This window comes from Phocoena sinus, chromosome 4 (genome assembly GCF_008692025.1).
Source record: "Phocoena sinus isolate mPhoSin1 chromosome 4, mPhoSin1.pri, whole genome shotgun sequence".
NCBI lineage: Eukaryota > Metazoa > Chordata > Mammalia > Artiodactyla > Phocoenidae > Phocoena > Phocoena sinus.
The window spans coordinates 133,552,535-133,571,517 of record NC_045766.1 but is presented as its reverse complement, the minus strand read 5'-3'; the positions used below and the strand labels follow the sequence as shown (position 1 = coordinate 133,571,517).

The 18,983-nt window shown below is 47.8% G+C and overlaps 1 protein-coding gene across 2 annotated transcripts; it reads left to right on the top strand.

The window, feature by feature from the left end:
• The first annotated feature begins 2,292 nt into the window (after nt 1–2,292).
• Nucleotides 2,293–18,397, top strand: CFAP298 (cilia and flagella associated protein 298). Of its 2 annotated transcripts, XM_032631417.1 has the most exons (7): nt 2,293–2,996; nt 5,259–5,426; nt 9,681–9,748; nt 14,982–15,140; nt 16,842–16,973; nt 17,696–17,791; nt 18,083–18,397. In XM_032631417.1, the coding sequence occupies exons 1-7, from the start codon at nt 2,858–2,860 to the stop codon at nt 18,191–18,193; spliced, it is 873 nt and encodes a 290-aa protein (XP_032487308.1). In that variant the 5' UTR covers nt 2,293–2,857; the 3' UTR covers nt 18,194–18,397. The 2 variants fall into 2 exon arrangements, with proteins under 2 accessions (XP_032487308.1, XP_032487309.1); XM_032631418.1 differs by lacking the exons at nt 2,293–2,996; nt 9,681–9,748 and having other exon boundaries at nt 5,349–5,426.
• Nucleotides 18,398–18,983: the final 586 nt, after the last annotated feature.

Genomic DNA, 18,983 nt, shown 5'->3' with positions numbered 1-18,983 from the left:
CCTGATGCAAAATCTTGTTGGCTCGAAAATAACACGTGAAGCATGAATGATGGTTTTCTAACCCAGAGCAAGAGAAACAGCCTGGGGGGTCAAGGGGAGGCGCAGAAGGGAAACAGGTGCATGAGGAGCCAGATGAAAGAAGAGACTGCCTTAAAAGACCCAAAGTTGGGGGCTTCCCTGGTGGCACAGTGGTTGAGAGTCTGCCTGCCGATGCAGGGAACACGGGTTCGTGCCCCGGTCCGGGAGGATCCCACATGCCCGTGGGATGGGCCCGTGAGCCATGGCCGCTGAGCCTGCGCGTCCGGAGCCTGTGCTCCGCAACGGGAGAGGCCACAACAGTGAGAGGCCTGCGTACCGCAAAAAAAAAAAAAAAAAGACCCAAAGTAAGAGACCAAGGCCAGTAGTTCCTGTGAGTATTGCCTTTTTTCAGATTGCCATTTAAAACAATAACCTTGATTCTTAAATAGTTCAGTTATGTTCATTAACCTCTGATTAAGAAGTTACAGATACAGAATAATAGGCTTTGTAAAACCTTTTTATTTTAAGGTAAATTTGTATGCAGTTATAAGAAATAATATAGAGAGATCCCAGTTTCCCAAAACTGGGAAACTACGTTTTACCCAGTTTCCCTCAGTGGCAACATTTTGCAGAACTATAGTACAATACTACAACCAGGACATTCACATTGACACAAGGCCTTCCCATCACCACCACAACTACTGAGCCTGCGCTCTGTAGCCCGCAAGCCACAACTACTGAGCCCGTGTGCCACACCTACCAAAGCCCGCGCACCTAGAGCCCATGCTCCACAGCAAGAGAAGCCACTGCAATGAGAAGCCCATGACCCACAATGAAGAGTAGCCCCCGCTCACCGCAACTAGAGAAAAGCCCGCGCACAGCAACGAAGACCCAACGCAGCCAAAAATAAGTAAATAAATTTATTTTAAAAAAATAACCACACTGAGAAAAAGCTACGCACAGAATTTGTAAGACATGGCCTGTATGAGAAGAAAAAGACCTAAAGAGAACACTGAAAGGACTGCAACGAAAGAGTAAAGTTAAGAGGACTACAAAGGCAAATATCAGTGCTGACAAAGGTTAAAGATGGTGCAAGGGCTCGACCTGTGACGGTCTGGCAGATTTTCCACCAGATATGTAGTTGATAACTACGTATTTAAACAAAACTGAGTGGCCAGTACAAACATGAGTTTTCTGTACTTTTCATTCATTTTGTATTATTAAAAATTATACCCAGAGACCCTGTAGTACATGAGTGTGTGGATAAATGGTTCTCTCTACTTAGAAGGCTATACTATAAACCAAGTTTTTAAGCAGGAGTTGGCTTGATGGATATGCAGTTGGATTCAGGAGAAATAGGGGGATGATCTTACAGCCAGCAGTCAGGAGCTAAGTGACCACAGTAGGCCACTTTCTTCCTCTGGGGAAGAGAGACATTTGCCAATCTGACCAGTACTGCATGTCCCAGGGCTTGGGTGAACCCTGCCGCAACAGTACTAGAGATGAAAACACATCTCTCCCTGGGCGCCATCCCGCTTCTATCCAGCGTCAGTCTAACGGTCTTCACATGAGGCTCTGGATTGGCTTTGGGCATTTCCAAGGCCTACAGTCACACACTTTCTCCACTCTGCCCCGGAACTTAAGGGTTTCAATGGAGGGAGGCAAAGTTTCAGGTACACAAAGTGGCAGGTGCTTGTAATAATTCAATTTGCATTTGGCAATGGCCCTTCCAAGGAGATAACCAGGGATCGGGGCCTTGCACTAATTTAGCTTTGCTAGCGCCTCGTTATCAAGGCCTCAGTACAAATGTCACCCAAGGAATACCTGAAGGCTTAAGGCATTCCCTGACCATCCAATCTAAAAAGGCAGTCACCCTGTTCTGTTTTTATATCTATTTGAATTTGCCTTATCCGTTTATTTTTGTTTTCTCTTTTTCACTTACACTGAATATAAGCTCCATGAGAGCAGTGACCCTGAATCTGCCTCCCTGTCACCGGCGCCTGGAAGAAAGCACCGAACCCGATTGCCTTTAATAAGAATTTGTTGGGCAGTGAGTTGCTGGATAGTTTGGGGAGGGTCACTACGGCAGCAGCCGCTCGAGCCACTCTAGAGATGTGAATTCGAATCAGCCTCCACGGAGTACGGACACTCCCTGACCCTTCAGTGCTGAAAACCGGAGCAGAGGCAGCAGACACCGGGGACCAGCGATCCGAGACAGCCTCTTCTGAGCGCTCCAGACCCGAAGCAGCGGGAGGAGTTTCCGGAAGTGGAGACTGGGGGCGGCGGAAATGCTACCGAGGCTCGGAGCTGCGGTGGGAAGACTGCTGCGGGGCTGGGCACCTGTGGGTTCCCACCACCCCACCCATTCCCGACCTAGCAACCTCTTTCCCACCCACCCATCTCCCTGGGTGGAATCTTGGGCCCCAGGCGAGCCGACTGGGCGGCCAGAGCTCCACTCAGCCGGCTGGTCTGTTTGAGGGTTGCCCCGACGACACTCATTTCCGGGAGCAGGGCTCGGCGAATCCGGCTCGCCGGGTGCGGGCGGGCCCCGGAGGCCTTCCCAGACTGTGTGGATCGTTGCTCGCCAGCACCTGCTCCCGGCAGTGGAGGGCGGGGTCTCCGCCCCAGCCTCGGGGTCTGACCTTGAGCGGCGGCCCTCAGACTGTTTCTTTGTTGCTCCCGGCAACAGCCACTTCCGGGAGCGAGTGCAGTTCCCCCAGCAACGCGAGCCCCGGAGCCCCGGGTTCCCGCCTCCCAGCGGCAGTTAGTCGGTCGGTCGTCGCTGTTCGCCGCTCATTCCGGGCCTTCTCGCCTCCTCGGCGGGGCCTCCACAGCCACCATGGTTCTGCTGCACGTGAAGCGGGGCGACGAGAGCCAGTTCCTGCTGCAGGCGCCGGGGAGCACGGAGCTGGAGGAGCTCACGGTGCAGGTGGCCCGGGTCTACAACGCGCGGCTCAAGGTGCAGCGCGTCTGCTCAGGTGCGGCCCGGCGGCGCGGCGAGTTTGCCGGCTGGGTTGGGGTGGGGGCCCAGACCGCGAGGGCCCCAGAAGGGAAGAAGAAACTGGGCCATCTGGGACGAGGTTGGGCGGGACCCACGAGGCTTTCTTGGGCAGGTTGGGGCCGAGGGTCAAGTTTGTGAAGATTTGCAAAGATGTGCGGCAGCCGGGCTTGAAATGGGACAGCGGGGTTCGCCAGAGATGCTTCAAGAGCTGGTGGACTGCGAGGAGAGGCTCCCGGAGCCGGCGGGGAGGGCGCACCCCAGGTTCTGGTTGCCGGGATTGGGGCGCTGTGAGCAAACCGAAATAGACCCTGTACAGAGGAGGCAAGAGGCATAGGAGGGAGCCGGAAGCTTGGGCCCAAGAGCCGGTGTAGTGGATTTCAACAAGTGTGAGAGGTGGCACGACCACTGGGCCGTTTTTTACAAGTGAATTTCCTATTTTGAGACTTTGGAGGTAGAGCAGTTTCCGGTGGTGAGTCCCCCACCTTTGGGATGGCCTTCAGAGGTGAGAAACAGAGAGCCTCGGTGTTCTTGCCTCTCTTGGTGTTCCCTTCTCCAGGAAGCAAAGCCTGATTCTCCTGTTACAGTGTTTTGGTCACTGTCCTCTCGACACTCTGGAGCAGTGCCGTCCAAGGGAGCTTTCCCCGGCAATGGAAAATGTTCCCAGGTTGTGCTGTCCAGTAAGGTATCCACTAAGCACAGGGGGCCGTTGAGCACCACCAAGAAACTGCGTTTTTTATTTCATTGCATTTCAACTTAAATCCAAGTAGCCACGTGCAGCTAGTAACTGCCACATTAGGCAGCGCAGTACTTGACAGGATGCTACTCCAGGTGTGGTCTAGGGTGTGATTGTGTCTGTAATTACACCACGTGATTTTTGTACCATGGAGAACTCCTTAAGCGTCGTGGTTTCTACCTTTATGGGTCATACGTATAGTTTCTTAGTAAAATTTACTGACTCCAAAAGAAGCTCGATTAAGTGTTATTTTAAAATGAAAGCATTTGGGGAGAAAAGGGCCTCAACTTCTTTTTCTATGAAATTATCCATTGAAATGTGGTGCTGATTGTTCAGGCATGTTAGTGAACTTAAAACCCATTCATTTGGGACTTCCATGGTGGTCCAGTGGTTAAGACTCTGCGCTTCCACTGCAGGGGGCGCGGGTTCGATCCCTGGTGGGGGAACTAAAATCCTACATGCCATGCGACGTGACCAAAAAAAAAACCCAACCCATTCATTTAGTCTACAGTCCTTGTTATCAGCCGTGATTCAGGCAGGCCCCAGTGCTATGCCCACTGAAGACAGGGATGAATGAGACCAGCTCCTTGACCCCCAGATACTTACAGTCTGGTGGGGAGAGAGACAATATGTATCCCATAAATAACCCATTAAGTTCCACCATTTGTTCCATAGTATTGTATTATTACAGGCCATCTAGTGTCTTCACACAGTGCTATGGGAAGACTTAGCTCCGCCTACCTCTTTCATGTGAAAGAAGGAAGGGAGAGAGAGAGAGAGAAGGAAAGAGAAGAAAGAAAGAAAGACAGTTTTGCAAGGTTGAAATGTGGATTCGTTTTGGGGTGAATATATATGGAACAGGAAAAATATAAAGCATGCATCTGAATAGTGAACATGATACTAGAAAATCAAGATCTTGTCTCTGCCACTGTGGAAGGGCATGAGCTGCCTTACATCCTCCCCAATGATCAGATGTACATAAATCCTTTATAAAGTATTTATATAAAGTTTTATATACAGTAGTTGAAGTGTGACCAGAGCAAGCCTCAGGTGATACAGCTGCAAATTAGGGAAGATGAGGATGTTGATAACGGTCTGGCCTACCTCTCAAGGTTAAATTAAGTGAGATAAGCTATGTGAACGTGCTTGGAAAACCATAACGCCCTATGTGGATGTGTATTCAGACTGTCAATGAATTTGAATTTGTGCTTCCTGAGTGCCGGGAAGTATAACATAGCACAGTGGGTTAGAGCACAGAACCTGTAGCCTGTGAGCGGTGGGTAAACACCCAGACTCTCTGCATCGGTTGACCTAGGACAAATTGGTGAGCATTTGTCAGAGGTCAAGGACAGGTCTGGCACATAGCAAGTGGCATCAGAGTGTTTGTTAAATAAAATAGCCAGTGGGCAAGACCCCCGACCACTAGGGAGCTTACATTCCAATGAGGTGTAAGGTGTTATGATGATGACTACCATACATATTGTCTGACTTTCTCTTGTTTTTAAGAAATGGAAGAATTAGCAGAACATGGCGTATTTCTCCCTCCCAATATGCAAGGACTAACTGATGACCAGATTGAAGATTTGAAATTAAAGGATGAATGGGGTGAAAAGTGTGTCCCCAGTGGGGGTTCAGTATTTAAAAAGGATGATATTGGACGAAGGAATGGACAAGGTAATTCAGCATTTTTCTTCTCTCTGCATGCCTGAGTATAGTGATAAGTACGAAAGCAGTTCTTTAAGTTAAAAAATTGACCTCAGTATTTATATACAAACTTATAAAATACTGCACCATGTAATAACTACTTGTAAAACACTAATCCAGAATGAATTAGGAGGAAAAGAAGACATCTGTCTTCTTGCTCTAAGTTGCAGCTAGCTTTTAAATGTGATAGATGAACCATAAGAAATTACCATCTTTTGTTCTTCTTTCTCTAATTGCTTTAGGTGCAAGGTTAGGTTATTTATTTGAGATGTTTCCTGTTTCTTAAGGTGGGATTGTATTGCTATAAACTTCCCTCTTAGAACTGCTTTTGCTGCATCCCATAGATTTTGGGTCATCGTGTCTCCATTGTCATTTGTTTCTAGGTATTTTTTTATTTCCTCTTTGATTTCTTCAGTGATCCCTTGATTATTAAGTTATTAAGTAGTGTATTGTTTAGCCTCCATGTGTTTGTATTTTTTACAGATCTTTTCCTGTAATTGATATCTAGTCTCAGCGTTGTGGTCGGAAAAGATACTTGATACAATTTCAGTTTTCTTAAATTTACCAAGGCTTGATTTGTGGCCCAAGATATGATCTATCCTGGAGAATGTTCCATGAGCACTTGAGAAGAAAGTGTATTCTATTGTTTTTGGATGGAATGTCCTATAAATATCAATTAAGTCCATCTTGTTTAATGTATCATTTAAAGCTTGTGTTTCCTTATTTATTTTCATTTTGGATGATCTGTCCATTGGTGAAAGTGGGGTGTTAAAGTCCCCTACTATGAATGTGTTACTGTCGATTTCCCCTTTTATGGCTGTTAGTATTTGCCTTATGTATTGAGGTGCTCCTATGTTGGGTGCATAAATATTTACAATTGTTATAACTTCTTCTTGGATCGATCCCTTGATCATTACGTAGTGTCCTTCTTTGTCTCTTCTAATAGTCTTCATTTTAAAGTGTACTTTGATATGAGAATTGCTACTCCAGCTTTCTTTGGGTTTCCATTTGCATGGAATATCTTTTTCCTTCCCCTTACTTTCAGTCTGTATGTGTCTCTAGGTCTGAAGTGGGTCTCTTGTAGACAGCATATATATGGGTCTTGTTTTTGTATCCATTCAGCCAATCTGTGTCTTTTGGTGGGAGCATTTAGTCCATTTACATTTAAGGTAATTATTGATATGTATGTTCCTATTCCCATTTTCTTAATTGGTTTGGGTTCGTTATTGTAGGTCTTTCCCTTCTCTTGCGTTCCTTGCCTAGAGAAGTTCCTTTAGCATCTGTTGTTAAGCTGGTTTGGTGGTACTGAACTCTCTCAGCTTTTGCTTGTCTGTAAAGGTTTTAATTTCTCCATCAAATAATGAGATCCTTGCTGGGTAGAGTAGAAAGTTAGATCAATGGAACAGGATAGAAAGCCCAGAGATAAACCCACGCACATATGGTCACCTTATCTTTGATAAAGGAGGCAGGAATGTACAGTGGAGAAAGGTCAGCCTCTTCAATAAATGGTGCTGGGAAAACTGGACAGGTACCTGTAAAAGTATGAGATTAGATCACTCCCTAACACCATACACAAAAATAAGCTCAAAATGGATTAAAGACCTAAATGTAAGGCCAGAAACTATCAAACTCTTAGAGGAAAACATAGGCAGAACACTCTATGACATAAATCACAGCAAGATCCTTTTTGACCCACCTTCTAGAGAAATGGAAATAAAAACAAAAATAAACAAATGGGACCTAATGAAACTTAAAAGCTTTTGCACAGCAAAGGAAACCATAAACAAGACCAAAAGACAACCCTCAGAATGGGAGAAAATATTTGCAAATGAAGCAACTGACAAAGGATTAATCTCCAAAGTTTACAAGCAGCTCATGCAGCTCAATAACAAAAAAACAAACAACCCAGTCCAAAAATGGGCAGAAGACCTAAATAGACATTTCTCCAAAGAAGATATACAGACTGCCAGCAAACACATGAAAGAATGCTCAATATCATTAATCATTAGAGAAATGCAAATCAAAACTACAGTGAGATATCATCTCACACTAGTCAGAATGGCCATCATCAAAAAATCTAGAAACAATAAATGCTGGAGAGGGTGTGGAGAAAAGGGAACACTCTTGCACTGCTGGTGGGAATGTGAATTGGTACAGCCCCTATGGAGAACAGTATGGAGGTTCCTTAAAAAACTACAAATAGGACTACCATATGACCCAGCAATCCCACTGCTGGGCATGTACCCTGGGAAAACCATGGTTCAAAAAGAGTTGTGTACCAAAATGTTCATTGCAGCTCTATTTACAGTAGCCCAGAGATGGAAACAACCTAAGTGTCCATCATCGGATGAATGGATAAAGAAGATGTGGCACATATATACGATGGAATATTACTCAGCCATAAAAAGAAACGAAATTGAGCTATTTGCAATAAGGTGGATGGACCTAGAGTCTGTCATACAGAGTGAAGTAAGTCAGAAAGAGAAAGACAAATACCGTATGCTAACACATATATATGGAATTTAAGGAAAAAAAATGTCATGAAGAACCTAGGGGTAAGACAGGAATAAAGACACAGACCTACTAGAGAATGGACTTGAGGATATGGGGAGGGGAAAGGGTAAGCTGTGGCAAAGCGAGAGAGTGGCATGGACATATACACTACCAAATGTAAGGTAGATAGCTAGTGGGAAGCAGCCGCATAGCACAGGGAGATCAGCTCAGTGCTTGGTGACCGCCTGGAGGGGTGGGATAGGATGGGTGGGAGGGAGGGAGATGCAAGAGGGAAGAGATATGGGAACATATGTATATGTATAACTGATTCACTTTGTTATAAAGCAGAAACTAACACACCATTGTAAAGCAATTATACTACAATAAAGATGTAAAAAAAAAAAGAAATTACCATTTTTGTAGGCAACAAGTGATTGAAAATTGCCATTTTCATGTGGTGCGACCTAATCGTTTGAGGGGATAATCATTGATAATGTATTGAAGGGTGTGTTTTGTTACAGTTTGCAGATCAGGGTTTATTTAGAGATTCTGTGTGGAAGGAGGAAATAAATATCAGCCCAACAGTCTCCACTCGAATTGAGGACATGTCTCTCTTTTGTACAAAGCAGCTTAGGACACACCAGAACACTGAAGAAATTCCTCTTGTTTTAGTATATGGTTGTTTGTGTGGAACTGGAAGGAAAAAGGGATGATAACCCATTTTGATAGCTTCTTATCCCTTTTAACCTGCATGAAAAACTCCATTTAAAAGACTATAGGGGCTTCCCTGGTGGTGCAGTGGTTGAGAGTCCGCCTGCCAATGCAGGGGACACGGGTTCGTGCCCCGGTCCGGGAAGATCCCACATGCCGCGGAGCAACTAAGCCCGTGCACCACAACTACTGAGCCTGTGCTCTACAGCCCGCGAGCCACAACTACTGAAGCCCGTGTGCCTAGAGCCCGTGCTCTGCAACAAGAGAAGGCACTGCAACGAGAAGCTCGCGCACCACAATGAAGAGTAGGCCAGACTCGCTGCAACTAGAGAAAGCCCGCGCGCAGCAACGAAGACCCAATGCAGCCAAATAAATAAATGAAGAAAGTTTATCATGGATTCTTTAAAAAAAAATAAAATAAAAGACTATAATTGATCAGTTAACGAACACCTAAGTATCTACTATGCCCTTAAAACACTATTAGGAGTGAAAGAAATAAAGTGTCCGTATAAGGCCTTTGCATGCTCAGAAATTTTTTTTTAGTATTGAAGATAATAGGAATTTCTAGTATTATTTCTTTTGAACTTTAACCTAGAAAATAGTTGGTTGTCTTCCACATCTTTTCATACCTAAACCCATTCTCAATTTGGAGAGATCTTTTGCTTTTTAGGAGGAATGGCATCAATGAAAAAACTAATGGTACTCGTAAGAAGAGTTAACAGTTTATTTTTACCAGTTCATTATTCATCTTTAACCAAGATTGTCTTAATCACTTTTATTTTAATACAGTTTTGTATTTCTAGTAGTTTCAATGGCTATGTTATTTATTCAGCATATGAAGTTTGAAAGATTTTTACCTAATTTCTTACAGCCAGCTTTCCTGTATCCCTCATCTGAATTCCATTCTTGTACTTTCTCTCATCTCACTTCCTCCCTGACGCAGACAGAAGGGATTAAGATGTTTAAGAAGAGTTTTAAAGATGGCTGTCTCTCTCCCCCTTCCCTTTTTTATTTTCATAGCTCCAAATGAAAAGATGAAGCAAGTTTTAAAGAAGACTATAGAAGAAGCCAAAGCAATAATATCGAAGGTTAGCTTTTTAAATGAAGCCTTTCTTTCCTTTCCTTTCCTCCCTCCTCCTTCCCTCCCTCTCCCTCTCTCTCTTTCCTTTTCTCTTTCCTTCTTTCCTTCTTTTTCTTTCTTTCTTTCTTTTCTTCCTTTCTCTCTGTTTCTTTCTCTCTCTCTCTTTCTCTTCCCCTCCCTCCTTCCCTCCTTCCTCCTTCCAGAGGCAAGGGAAACAAGCATGTTCGGGGTGGGCCCTAGCTTTTCCTTTTCATAATTGTCCTCAATCCTCCCAGTTCTCTCAGGTCTGACAGAAATGGTTATCGGCTTGTGTAAATGTGGTGCACATATGAATTGATGCATATATGATTTTGTTTCCTTAACTTTTTTTTTTTTTAGTTGAAGTATAGTTGATTCAGTTGTGGTTTTTCCTGATTATATTCTATTTTAGGTTATTACAAGATATTAAATATAAGTTCCTGTGCTATACAGTAAACCCTTCTTGCTTGTCCGTTCTATGTGTTGTAGTTTGTAACCCTTAAGAACTAATGAAAGTGGAATGGGGAGATGCGAACGTTGTAACCACACGCTGGATCTACAGATACCTGACTGGCACAGCATGTGTTTATTACGAATTAGCTTTTTGTAATTGTCTTAAGTATTTACACAAAAAGTGTTTCATTGAAGGAGAAACATACCATTGACCTGCATATACTGTGAGTCTGGAGGAGAATAATTTAAAGATTTTTCAAGAATTGAATGTTTTTATCAGTCGCTTTTGTTTATGTGTTGCTGGTACTAGTTGCTCCCACCCGCCACTGCAGGCCTTCTCACTTGATAACTGCTTTTTCTTCTGTTCCTCTCAATGCACTGGGCATAACTGTCATTTCTAAACCAACATTTCCCAAATTCTTCAAGCTCTTAACTAATCCTTTAAGTGCTTCAGGAAAGGCTGCCCTTCTGCCTGTTAATATAGGAAAGACTCTGGGAAAGCCGACAAGGAAGGCTTCGGTTCGATCCAATGTTTGCAAAATGCATTTGACTGCAGAACCTTTTTTTAAAAGGATAATAGCTAGTAACATCTAGTCAAATGGGCACATCTCAGAGCACGTTAGGAGAACAGTGGCCTGGACCCTGCTCCGCCCCCTTCACTCCCCACTCTTGCTTCTGTGGGTATCCTTCCTATTCATTTGTATCACTTCTTCCCTTTGCCTGTGTGTCTTTTTACATAGTCATGTCATAGTTGAGAGAGAGAGGTTTCCCAGGGGCTCCAGTCGCTTTGCTGCAGCGATTTTCCCAAAGTTGCAGAGCTCCTGGGTGGCCAGGCCTCACTTCTCACCCGGGGCTTCCACGCTGCTTCCCAAATGCAGCCGGCGTCGCTCTCGCCTCCCTAGACCCTGCCCTGCGTGGGGCACTTAGCCCTGTGGGTCAGAACCCACTGGGCGAGCAGGGAAGGAAGAGTTCAGGTCCCAGCAGCCCCACTGTGACCAGTCCCTTGGCCCTGGGCCTGGGACTCCACCTCCATTGCTCAGGTTCCTCAGGGGGAGAGTGGAAGACGGTGGAATATCGAAACTGGGGCTCCTTGGGGTGGGATGATGGTGTCCATGCCGCCTCTCTTCCTGGGACCCACCCTCTGCTGTGAGTGGGAGACCAGGACAGCGGGGAATCTCTGTCGTCCTGAGGCCACACCGTGAGTTTCTCTGTCACCCAACCATGGCATCTGGTGGGGAATCACCGCCCTTGACATTGGTGGAGTTTTTGTAGAAAATGACCCCGTGGCTCCCCCTTTCTGCATATATTGGTAGTGGGGGGTGGAGCCCTCTGAGTGGGACAGCTTCCCTCCGGTGACCCCGGATCCGGGAGATCTTCACACCGTCTCTACGGCATGTGCCCCTCATGGGAAGGCCTGATTTATTTTATGAGGATTTATGACTTGGAAACAATTTCATAAGCCGCACTGGGAGTAGGTAAGGCAGGAATATTACCTCCGTCTTACAGATGAGAACGTAGGTTTAAGAGAGTTTAAATCTGGGCCTCCAGGGCATTCTGCCTTCCCTGGGGTGCATCAGCTTCAGGCCACGGGTGCTGCCTGGCCCCCTGTCCCCCCGGGACTTGGGCATCCACGCTGATGATCCGTGTTGTACCAGGTCACGGGACTCCTGCATTTCCTCGGAAGCGAGGATTTTCATCTCCCTTCCGTGTCACTTGCCTACAGCTCGGTCAGGTTATAACTCACAGTTACTCAGAGCGGCTCCGTCTCAGATGTGGGCCCTGATGTCGTCCTCGTAGTGCAGGATCCTCCATCCTTCCCTGCCCCCGCCCTTGCCCCCCAGCCCCTTGTCAGCGTGCCGAGGGTTCCCGATAACCCCTCTCCCCTACCTCGCCTCCCAGCCCAGCAGGGCCCAAGGTGGCCTCTTCCTGGCTCCGGGTCTCTGCGTGGCCCGTGCTCCTGGCCTGACCTCCTTTGCTGAGCAAGCTCTGACCTCATGGGGACTGCGGGCCCGCTGGCCCTCCCCCCAGCCTGTCTCAGACCCTTCCTCTTCTTGGGCTCCTGCCCTCTCACCTTCTCCGTGGCAGATCTGCCTCCTGCTTTGGCAGTGAGGTCGAGGCCATCTGGCATAAGCCCTCGGTTTTCTGTCCTCCCTGCAAACTGTCTCTTCCTGGATCTCTCTCGTTCTTCCCTCGAAACTCCGACCAGTGTCTCCTGCCCCTGGGCTCTCCCACTTCCGCTGCATCCCCCACTCCAGCTGGTCTGCATCCCCCCTTCTAGAAACCCAGGAGGAATAATGCCTTTAGTCTCCCCTGTCCTATGGCAGCATCTACTCTGTAAGCACACTTGGGCCTCTTTCCTTAGCCTGAAATCAGTCCTCTGCAGCTTAACCTTCCACCTGCCCCCCCAACACTCGCCTCCCCCATCTTCCCACCCCCAGCAGCTTTCCCGAAGGAGAGGCCCCCAGATCCTCGGGCCAGATGCTCCCGGGTTTCTCAGAACCTGGCCTCTGTTTTCTTCCGCCACAGAAATGGCCGCCTCAGGGCCAACAGTGACCCCCCTCCTGCAAATCCAGGGGCTTTTCCCATCTGACTCCTGGAGCCCTCTCTGTCTTTCGACCACGTACATGAGCCTCCTCTATCCTGGTTCCCTCCCGGCTTCCTGGTTGCTGTTTTCTCTGGCTCTTGCCTCTTAAATTTGGTGTTTCTCAAAGTACTTTATCCTGAATCTCTTTTCTTTCTGCTCTTTCTTCCTCGGCATTTTATCTTCTCTGCCAAATACAGATTCCACTCTCCACAATAACTCTCAAATCTCTGTCCTCTACCCCAGCATCTTCCTTTACTTGCAACCTGAGTTTCCAGCTGGGTTCTAAAAGGTTCTACCTGAAAGTCCAACCAGCACTTCAAACTCAAGTTTTCTAGACCTGAGCTCATTGATTCCTCTGCCCTGTGTTCTTTACCCTAGAGGAAGCACTTCCTGCAGACTTTCCATTTCTTCTAAGAGCCACTGCTGTCTCGGTTATCCAGGCTCAGTGTCACCTTCGTCACTTCCTCTCTGTCACCTGTATGCCTTAAGTCTGGTCCTGTACCGTCCACTCCCATGGATTTAAGATGCATCTTAAATCCAACCCCTCGTTTCATATCCACGGTCACCACTTTATTTAAGGCTCCCCTGATAGCCTTTTTTTTTTTTTTTTTTGCGGTACGCGGGCCTCTCACTGCTGGGGCCTCTCACTGCTGTGGCCTCTCCCGTTGCGGAGCACAGGCTCCAGACGCGCAGGCTCAGCGGCCATGGCTCACGGGCCCAGCCGCTCCGTGGCATGTGGGATCCTCCTGGACCGGGGCACGAACCCGCGTCCCCCGCATCAGCAGGCGGACTCCCAACCACTGCGCCGCCAGGGAAGCCCCCCTGATAGCCTTTGTGTTCAGACACCAGCTGGGGGGCCTGCAACTCAGCTCTGACACTAACTACCCAGAGCTGGCACGGACCCCGCAAGCTAAAGGGTGAGGTCCTCAGCCACCAGGTGACCTGCACTCTGTCTGGTTTGGCTGCAGGTTTGGGGGTTCCCACCACCCCACTTCAGGTTCAGTAATTTGCTTGAATGATGCACCGAACACGCTGCAAGTGCTGTATTTCCTATTTTGTTATAAAGTTTTGTTATAAAGCATACAACTCAGAAACCGCCGGATGGGAGAGACCCACAGAGCAAAGTTAGAGCCCGGGGCAGGGGGTGCAGAACCTCCGCGGCCTCTCCTCCTCAGTGGACCCCGGGTGCACACCTTCAGTGTGCTCTCCATCCAGGAGCTCCACTGAGCTTCAGTGTCCAGAATTTTTATCAGGGTTTCATTGTGTGGACCTGATTGGTTAAATCAGCGGCCACGTGACTGAGCTCCTCTCCAATCCCCTTCTCCAGAGGTGGTGATGATGGGGGTGCGGGGAGGGTGTCTGAAAGCTCCAACCTGCTAGTCCCAGCTTGGGCTTCCTGCGGGGGCCACCCCTCCCCAAACTATGCAGGGGTTCACATGGATCACCTCGTCAGCATGAACCCAGGTCTGGTCAGAGGGGGCTGGTTAGGAATAATGACAACCCTATCACTCAGGAAATGCCAAGGGTTTTTGAAGCTCTGCGCCAGGAACAGGGGGCAAAGACCAGATACGCCCTCGATTACGTCACACCTTTCTCTGCACTCTTCAGAGCCTGCCTGCTACGTGGTCTGCCCCCGCCCGGGTCCATTCTACAACCACTGCAAGATGAGTCTCACGGCGTCACCACTTCTTCCCAGAGAAGCCACTCGCTGCCCGTCGCCTCACTGTCAATGCTAACTCCTCAGCCTGGCGTTCACGGCCATCCCAAAACAGGCTCCAGCCTGGCCGGCCAGCAGTGCCTTCCCTTCCCCGAGCTGCGTGGGCTGCTAGCTGTTACCTGCTTTTCTTTGCCGTTGCTTGTCCTGAAGCACTCTGTTCCCTGAGATGCCGTCCCCTCTGCCCCGTTTCCTGATGCCCTCTCGCATCTGTACCGCTGGACTGGGGTTCCTCCCCTCAGAGTGTCCTCTGCGCTTCACCCCTCTTGGTGCCGCTCATATCCTGCCTTATAACCTAGGTCGTGGTGGCCATGGCTCAGCCCCAGAAATAGAGCGTAGTCACTTTGGTAGCGAGCGCCGTCTGATTCTTTCTGTCGCTCTGGCAGTATCTGGCACGGGTCTTGTACAAGAGCTTGATTGAGATTTGTTGAATTGATCATCATAGATAACAATGCCTGTAATCATTTTCAGAAACACGTGGAAGCCAATGTCTGCGTTACCATGGAGATGGTGAAAGACGCCTTGGACCAGCTTCGAGGTGCAGTGATGATTGTTTATCCCATGGGGTTGCCGCCATACGATCCTATCCGGATGGAATTTGAAAATAAAGAAGATCTGTCGGGGAGTCAGGTATGTGGCTCTTGGGGTTTCTTCCAGGTGAGTTCCTTCCCTCCCCCAGCCCCCAAAGAGCAGCAGCCCCTCCGATTTGACCTTTCTCTGCTGATGTAGTTTGTTGCTTCGTACACAGCTTTCCATTTTGCTAGACTAGGCTTCAGAGCAGAGCTGTGAATTCAGGGGAGGACCCCGAGGACGTGCTCCTGGCTGAGGGCTTGGCCCCCACACACAGGGGTGGCAAGAGACAAGGGAGTAACTGAAAACAGTCCCATTTTCTTTGACCGCTGGGAAGCCAAAACCCTAATTTGTGCCTATTTCTACCCAAACGTATCGGTCCCTTTGCATGGAATTTTGTGTTCTAGGCTTATCTCTTTTTTTGTCCCCAATACATTTATTTATTTATTCGTTCATTCATTCATTCATTCTTGGCTGCGTTGGGTCTTCGTTGCTGCGCACGGGCTTTCTCTAGTTGTGGCGAGCAGGGGCTACTCTTTGTCGCGGTGCGCGGGCTTCTCATTGCGGTGGCTTCTCTTGTTGCGGAGCACGGGCTCTAGGCACGCGGGCTTCAGTAGTTGTGGCTCGCGGGCTGTAGAGCGCAGGCTCAGTAGTTCTGGCGCACAGGCTTAGTTGCTCCGCGGCACGTGGGAGCTTCCCGGACCAGGGCTCGAACCCGTGTCCCCCGCATTGGCAGGCGGATTCTTAACCACTGCGCCACCAGGGAAGCCCCTAGCCTTACCTCTTGCTCCTTATTATTTTCTTAGCTTTATGTTCCACTTTCCTTTGTTTTTCTCATTTTTTCATTCCTTATCCTGTGGGACAGTATCTTTTTCTCTGAGCCATCTTAAATAGGCACGATATGCAGAAGCAAACGAACAGCCCCATTATACCTATACAGCTCTTCTTCAATTTATGATGGGATTATGCCCCAACAAACCCAGCGTAAGTTGAAAATATTATAAGTTGAAAATGCATTTAATACATTTAACCTACCAAATATCATAGCTTAGCCTAGCCCACCTGAAACGTGCTCAGAACACTTACATTAGCCAACAGTTGGGCAAAATCATCTAACACAAAGCCTATTTTATAATAGTGTGATTTATTGAATACTGTACTAAAAGCGAAAAACAGAACTATTGTCTGGTACGGACAGTTGTATCGGTTGATTACTCTGGCGATCACAAGTTACTGCCGTTGCCCAGCATCACGAGAAAGTCTCATACTCTACATCACTAGGCCGAGAAGAAATCAAAATTCAAAATTTAAAGCATGGTTTCTACTGAATGCGTATCACTTTCACACCATCATATAGTCGAAAAGTCATAAATCGAACCATCGTAAGTCAGAGGCTTTTGTATTTAAACACCCAGCAGGATCCCCCCATTCTTCCCTGGCAGTAACCCAAAAATCCATCTAAGACAGACCTTCTATCATGGATGAGGGTGCAAATGAGATAGGATACCCGCCACCTTCCAGAAGTGACCTGAGTCAGGGCATGAGTTGAAACTAACAGGGAAGGTGCTGAAATGAGTGAGGGCTTTGAGTAGGGGGCATTAGTGCTGCCCGTGGGGGACGGCAGGGGAGGGCAGGGTGCTGGAAACCTGTCCCACTTCCGATGCTGGGAGGGGCATTGGCCAGGCTCCCTGCCCACAGGGCCGGCCCACACCCTTGGCCGTGTCCTGACCACCTTAAAGCTGGTTCTTGCCGTGAACCCAGGCAGCACTCAGCGTCATCACAGAATCAGAGGCACAATTGTGGTGGGCAGCAAAGGAGCTAAGACGAACAAAGAAGCTTTCGGACTACGTGGGGAAGAATGAAAAAACCAAAATTATCGTCAAGATTCAGCGGGTAAGTACTTTAACATGTCACTCTTTTTCGCTTACTTGCAAACTGATAAAACTTTACATTAAATCTGAAAGATTTAAACTCTTGTGCAGACACTTTAATCCTGCCGGTCCAGGCTTAAAGTCAAACTGTCCTCTTTATGGAGCAACAAAAACATGAAGGAAATATGGATCGATGGACGGTATCTGGAGTTTGTTTTAATTGGGGGGAAAGGAGAGTATGCTGCATTCATTTCAGCTTTAAAAATGGGGCTTACAAGTCACTAAAAATGTTTCTTGAAATGAAAAATACAGCCCAGAGCACTGATCTCAAGTTTTCCTAAGTGCTGACAGTCTGTGAAAGAGGTGGAGAGCTGGAGACCTGTAAGGACTTCGTGTGGAGCCGTATACCTGCAGGCTGCTTTGTTACGTGCTCTCTCCTAAATCATCTCTCTATAGTTTGGGGGCAACAGGGTCCCCCCCACGATTATCTCTACCCCTCCCTCGCTGGACCTGCAGTGGCTGACTTGGGAATGGCTGTGACCAACACAGCACCACCCAGCCTCCACTGTGAGGGCCCAGGGCCAGAGCGAGACTCCCCTCGTTATTCGCTGTGGATGATCAGAGATGCGACCTGTTTATCTTTAGCAGTCGGCAAAGGCAATTGTAAGGCGTGAGCTGTAACTTCCTGGGTCGTCCTTATAAGAACGCCTCAGTCCGCAATTTGCTGTCCCCCCGCCTTTTCAGAGGGGGCAAGGAGCTCCAGCGCGAGAACCCATCATAAGCAGTGAGGAGCAGAAACAGCTGATGCTCTTCTATCACAGAAGACAAGAGGAGCTCAAGGTACCGTGTGACTGATGGATTCTCAGCTAGCTGGCGCCTGGGGCGTTCACCCCCTCACCCCCAGGCCTTACTCTGGGCACGGGGGTAGCTCGGGGGGCTCTGCAGGCTGTGGTGAGGGCACCTCCTGAGCTTCAGCCTCTCCAGGGCTGCGGGGGCCCTGCCCGGTGTCCGCCTGCCTTAGGCTCTGGAGGTGTCCTGCTTCTGGGGACGTGGGGAGCAAGGAGGTTGGCCGTGGGTTCTATAGAACACTTTCCTGAAATGCCTTCCTGAGCAAAATACGTTTGTGTCCAGAAACTGGAAGAAAATGACGACGATTCCTGTTTAAATTCTCCGTGGGCAGATAACACTGCTTTGAAAAGACATTTTCATGGAGTAAAAGACATAAAGTGGAGACCAAGATGAAGTTCACCAGTTGATGAAGCTTTCTAAAATATTAGCTCACCTTTCTTCTGGCAAAATAATAATAATGATAATAACTAAAAAGGACACCCACAGCTCTCTTTGAAAGTTGTTGAAATTTCTGGTTTTCCTAGTTTTTTCAGTTTGAATTTTTAAAATAAAAGTTATTCAAGGTTTTAGAACTTAATAAACACATCCTCAAAAGAATCCGCCTAAACTCTTTTTATTTCAGGACGACTATCTACTAATCTGAGGTTTTTCTTTGGCAAACTACTGAAGATATAGTTACAAATATATTTTGCTTCCTGATGGCTTTATTTTATATTCTCATAACAGCTGCTGTATTGCAGGAGGTTGAAAGTACCTTTTCTCCCAGGGATCTGCTGTGAAACTTGGCTGTCAGTGGCCACTAGAGGCCGCCCGTCACTTCCTTACCCGCATTCTTCCTGGGCCCTCCCTGTGGAACTGTCAGAGGCCCAATTCTCAATCTTGTTGAGACTGGCAGGGGGTCTAACTGTAGCCTTGTGTCTCCCAGCTTCAAAGGTGAAGTTCACCCCCTGGTTGAGACCTGGCTGGTCTTGTCTTCCAGGTGTAAAGCCTGTACCTGTGATGGAAGTTGGGTGGCCAAACTAGACTAACCTTGAAACTGGACAAATTCTTATGTAGTTTCTGGGCTTTTCCTGAAAACAAATGCAGATCCTGGTTCTCCCCGTGGGCTCACAAGAGCCTGCAGCTCTTGCCGTGCTGAGGTCGGTACCGAGGCTGACAGATGCAAACGCTGTTGGCTCGGTGA

Coding starts and splice junctions, on each gene's coding strand:
- CFAP298 (XM_032631417.1), top strand. CDS start 2,858: ATGGTTCTGCTGCACGTGAAGCGGGGCGACGAGAGCCAGTTCCTGCTG. Junction 15,141..16,841: donor AAGATCTGTCGGGGAGTCAG/GTATGTGGCTCT, acceptor CCGTGAACCCAG/GCAGCACTCAGCGTCATCAC. Junction 16,974..17,695: donor TTATCGTCAAGATTCAGCGG/GTAAGTACTTTA, acceptor CCGCCTTTTCAG/AGGGGGCAAGGAGCTCCAGC.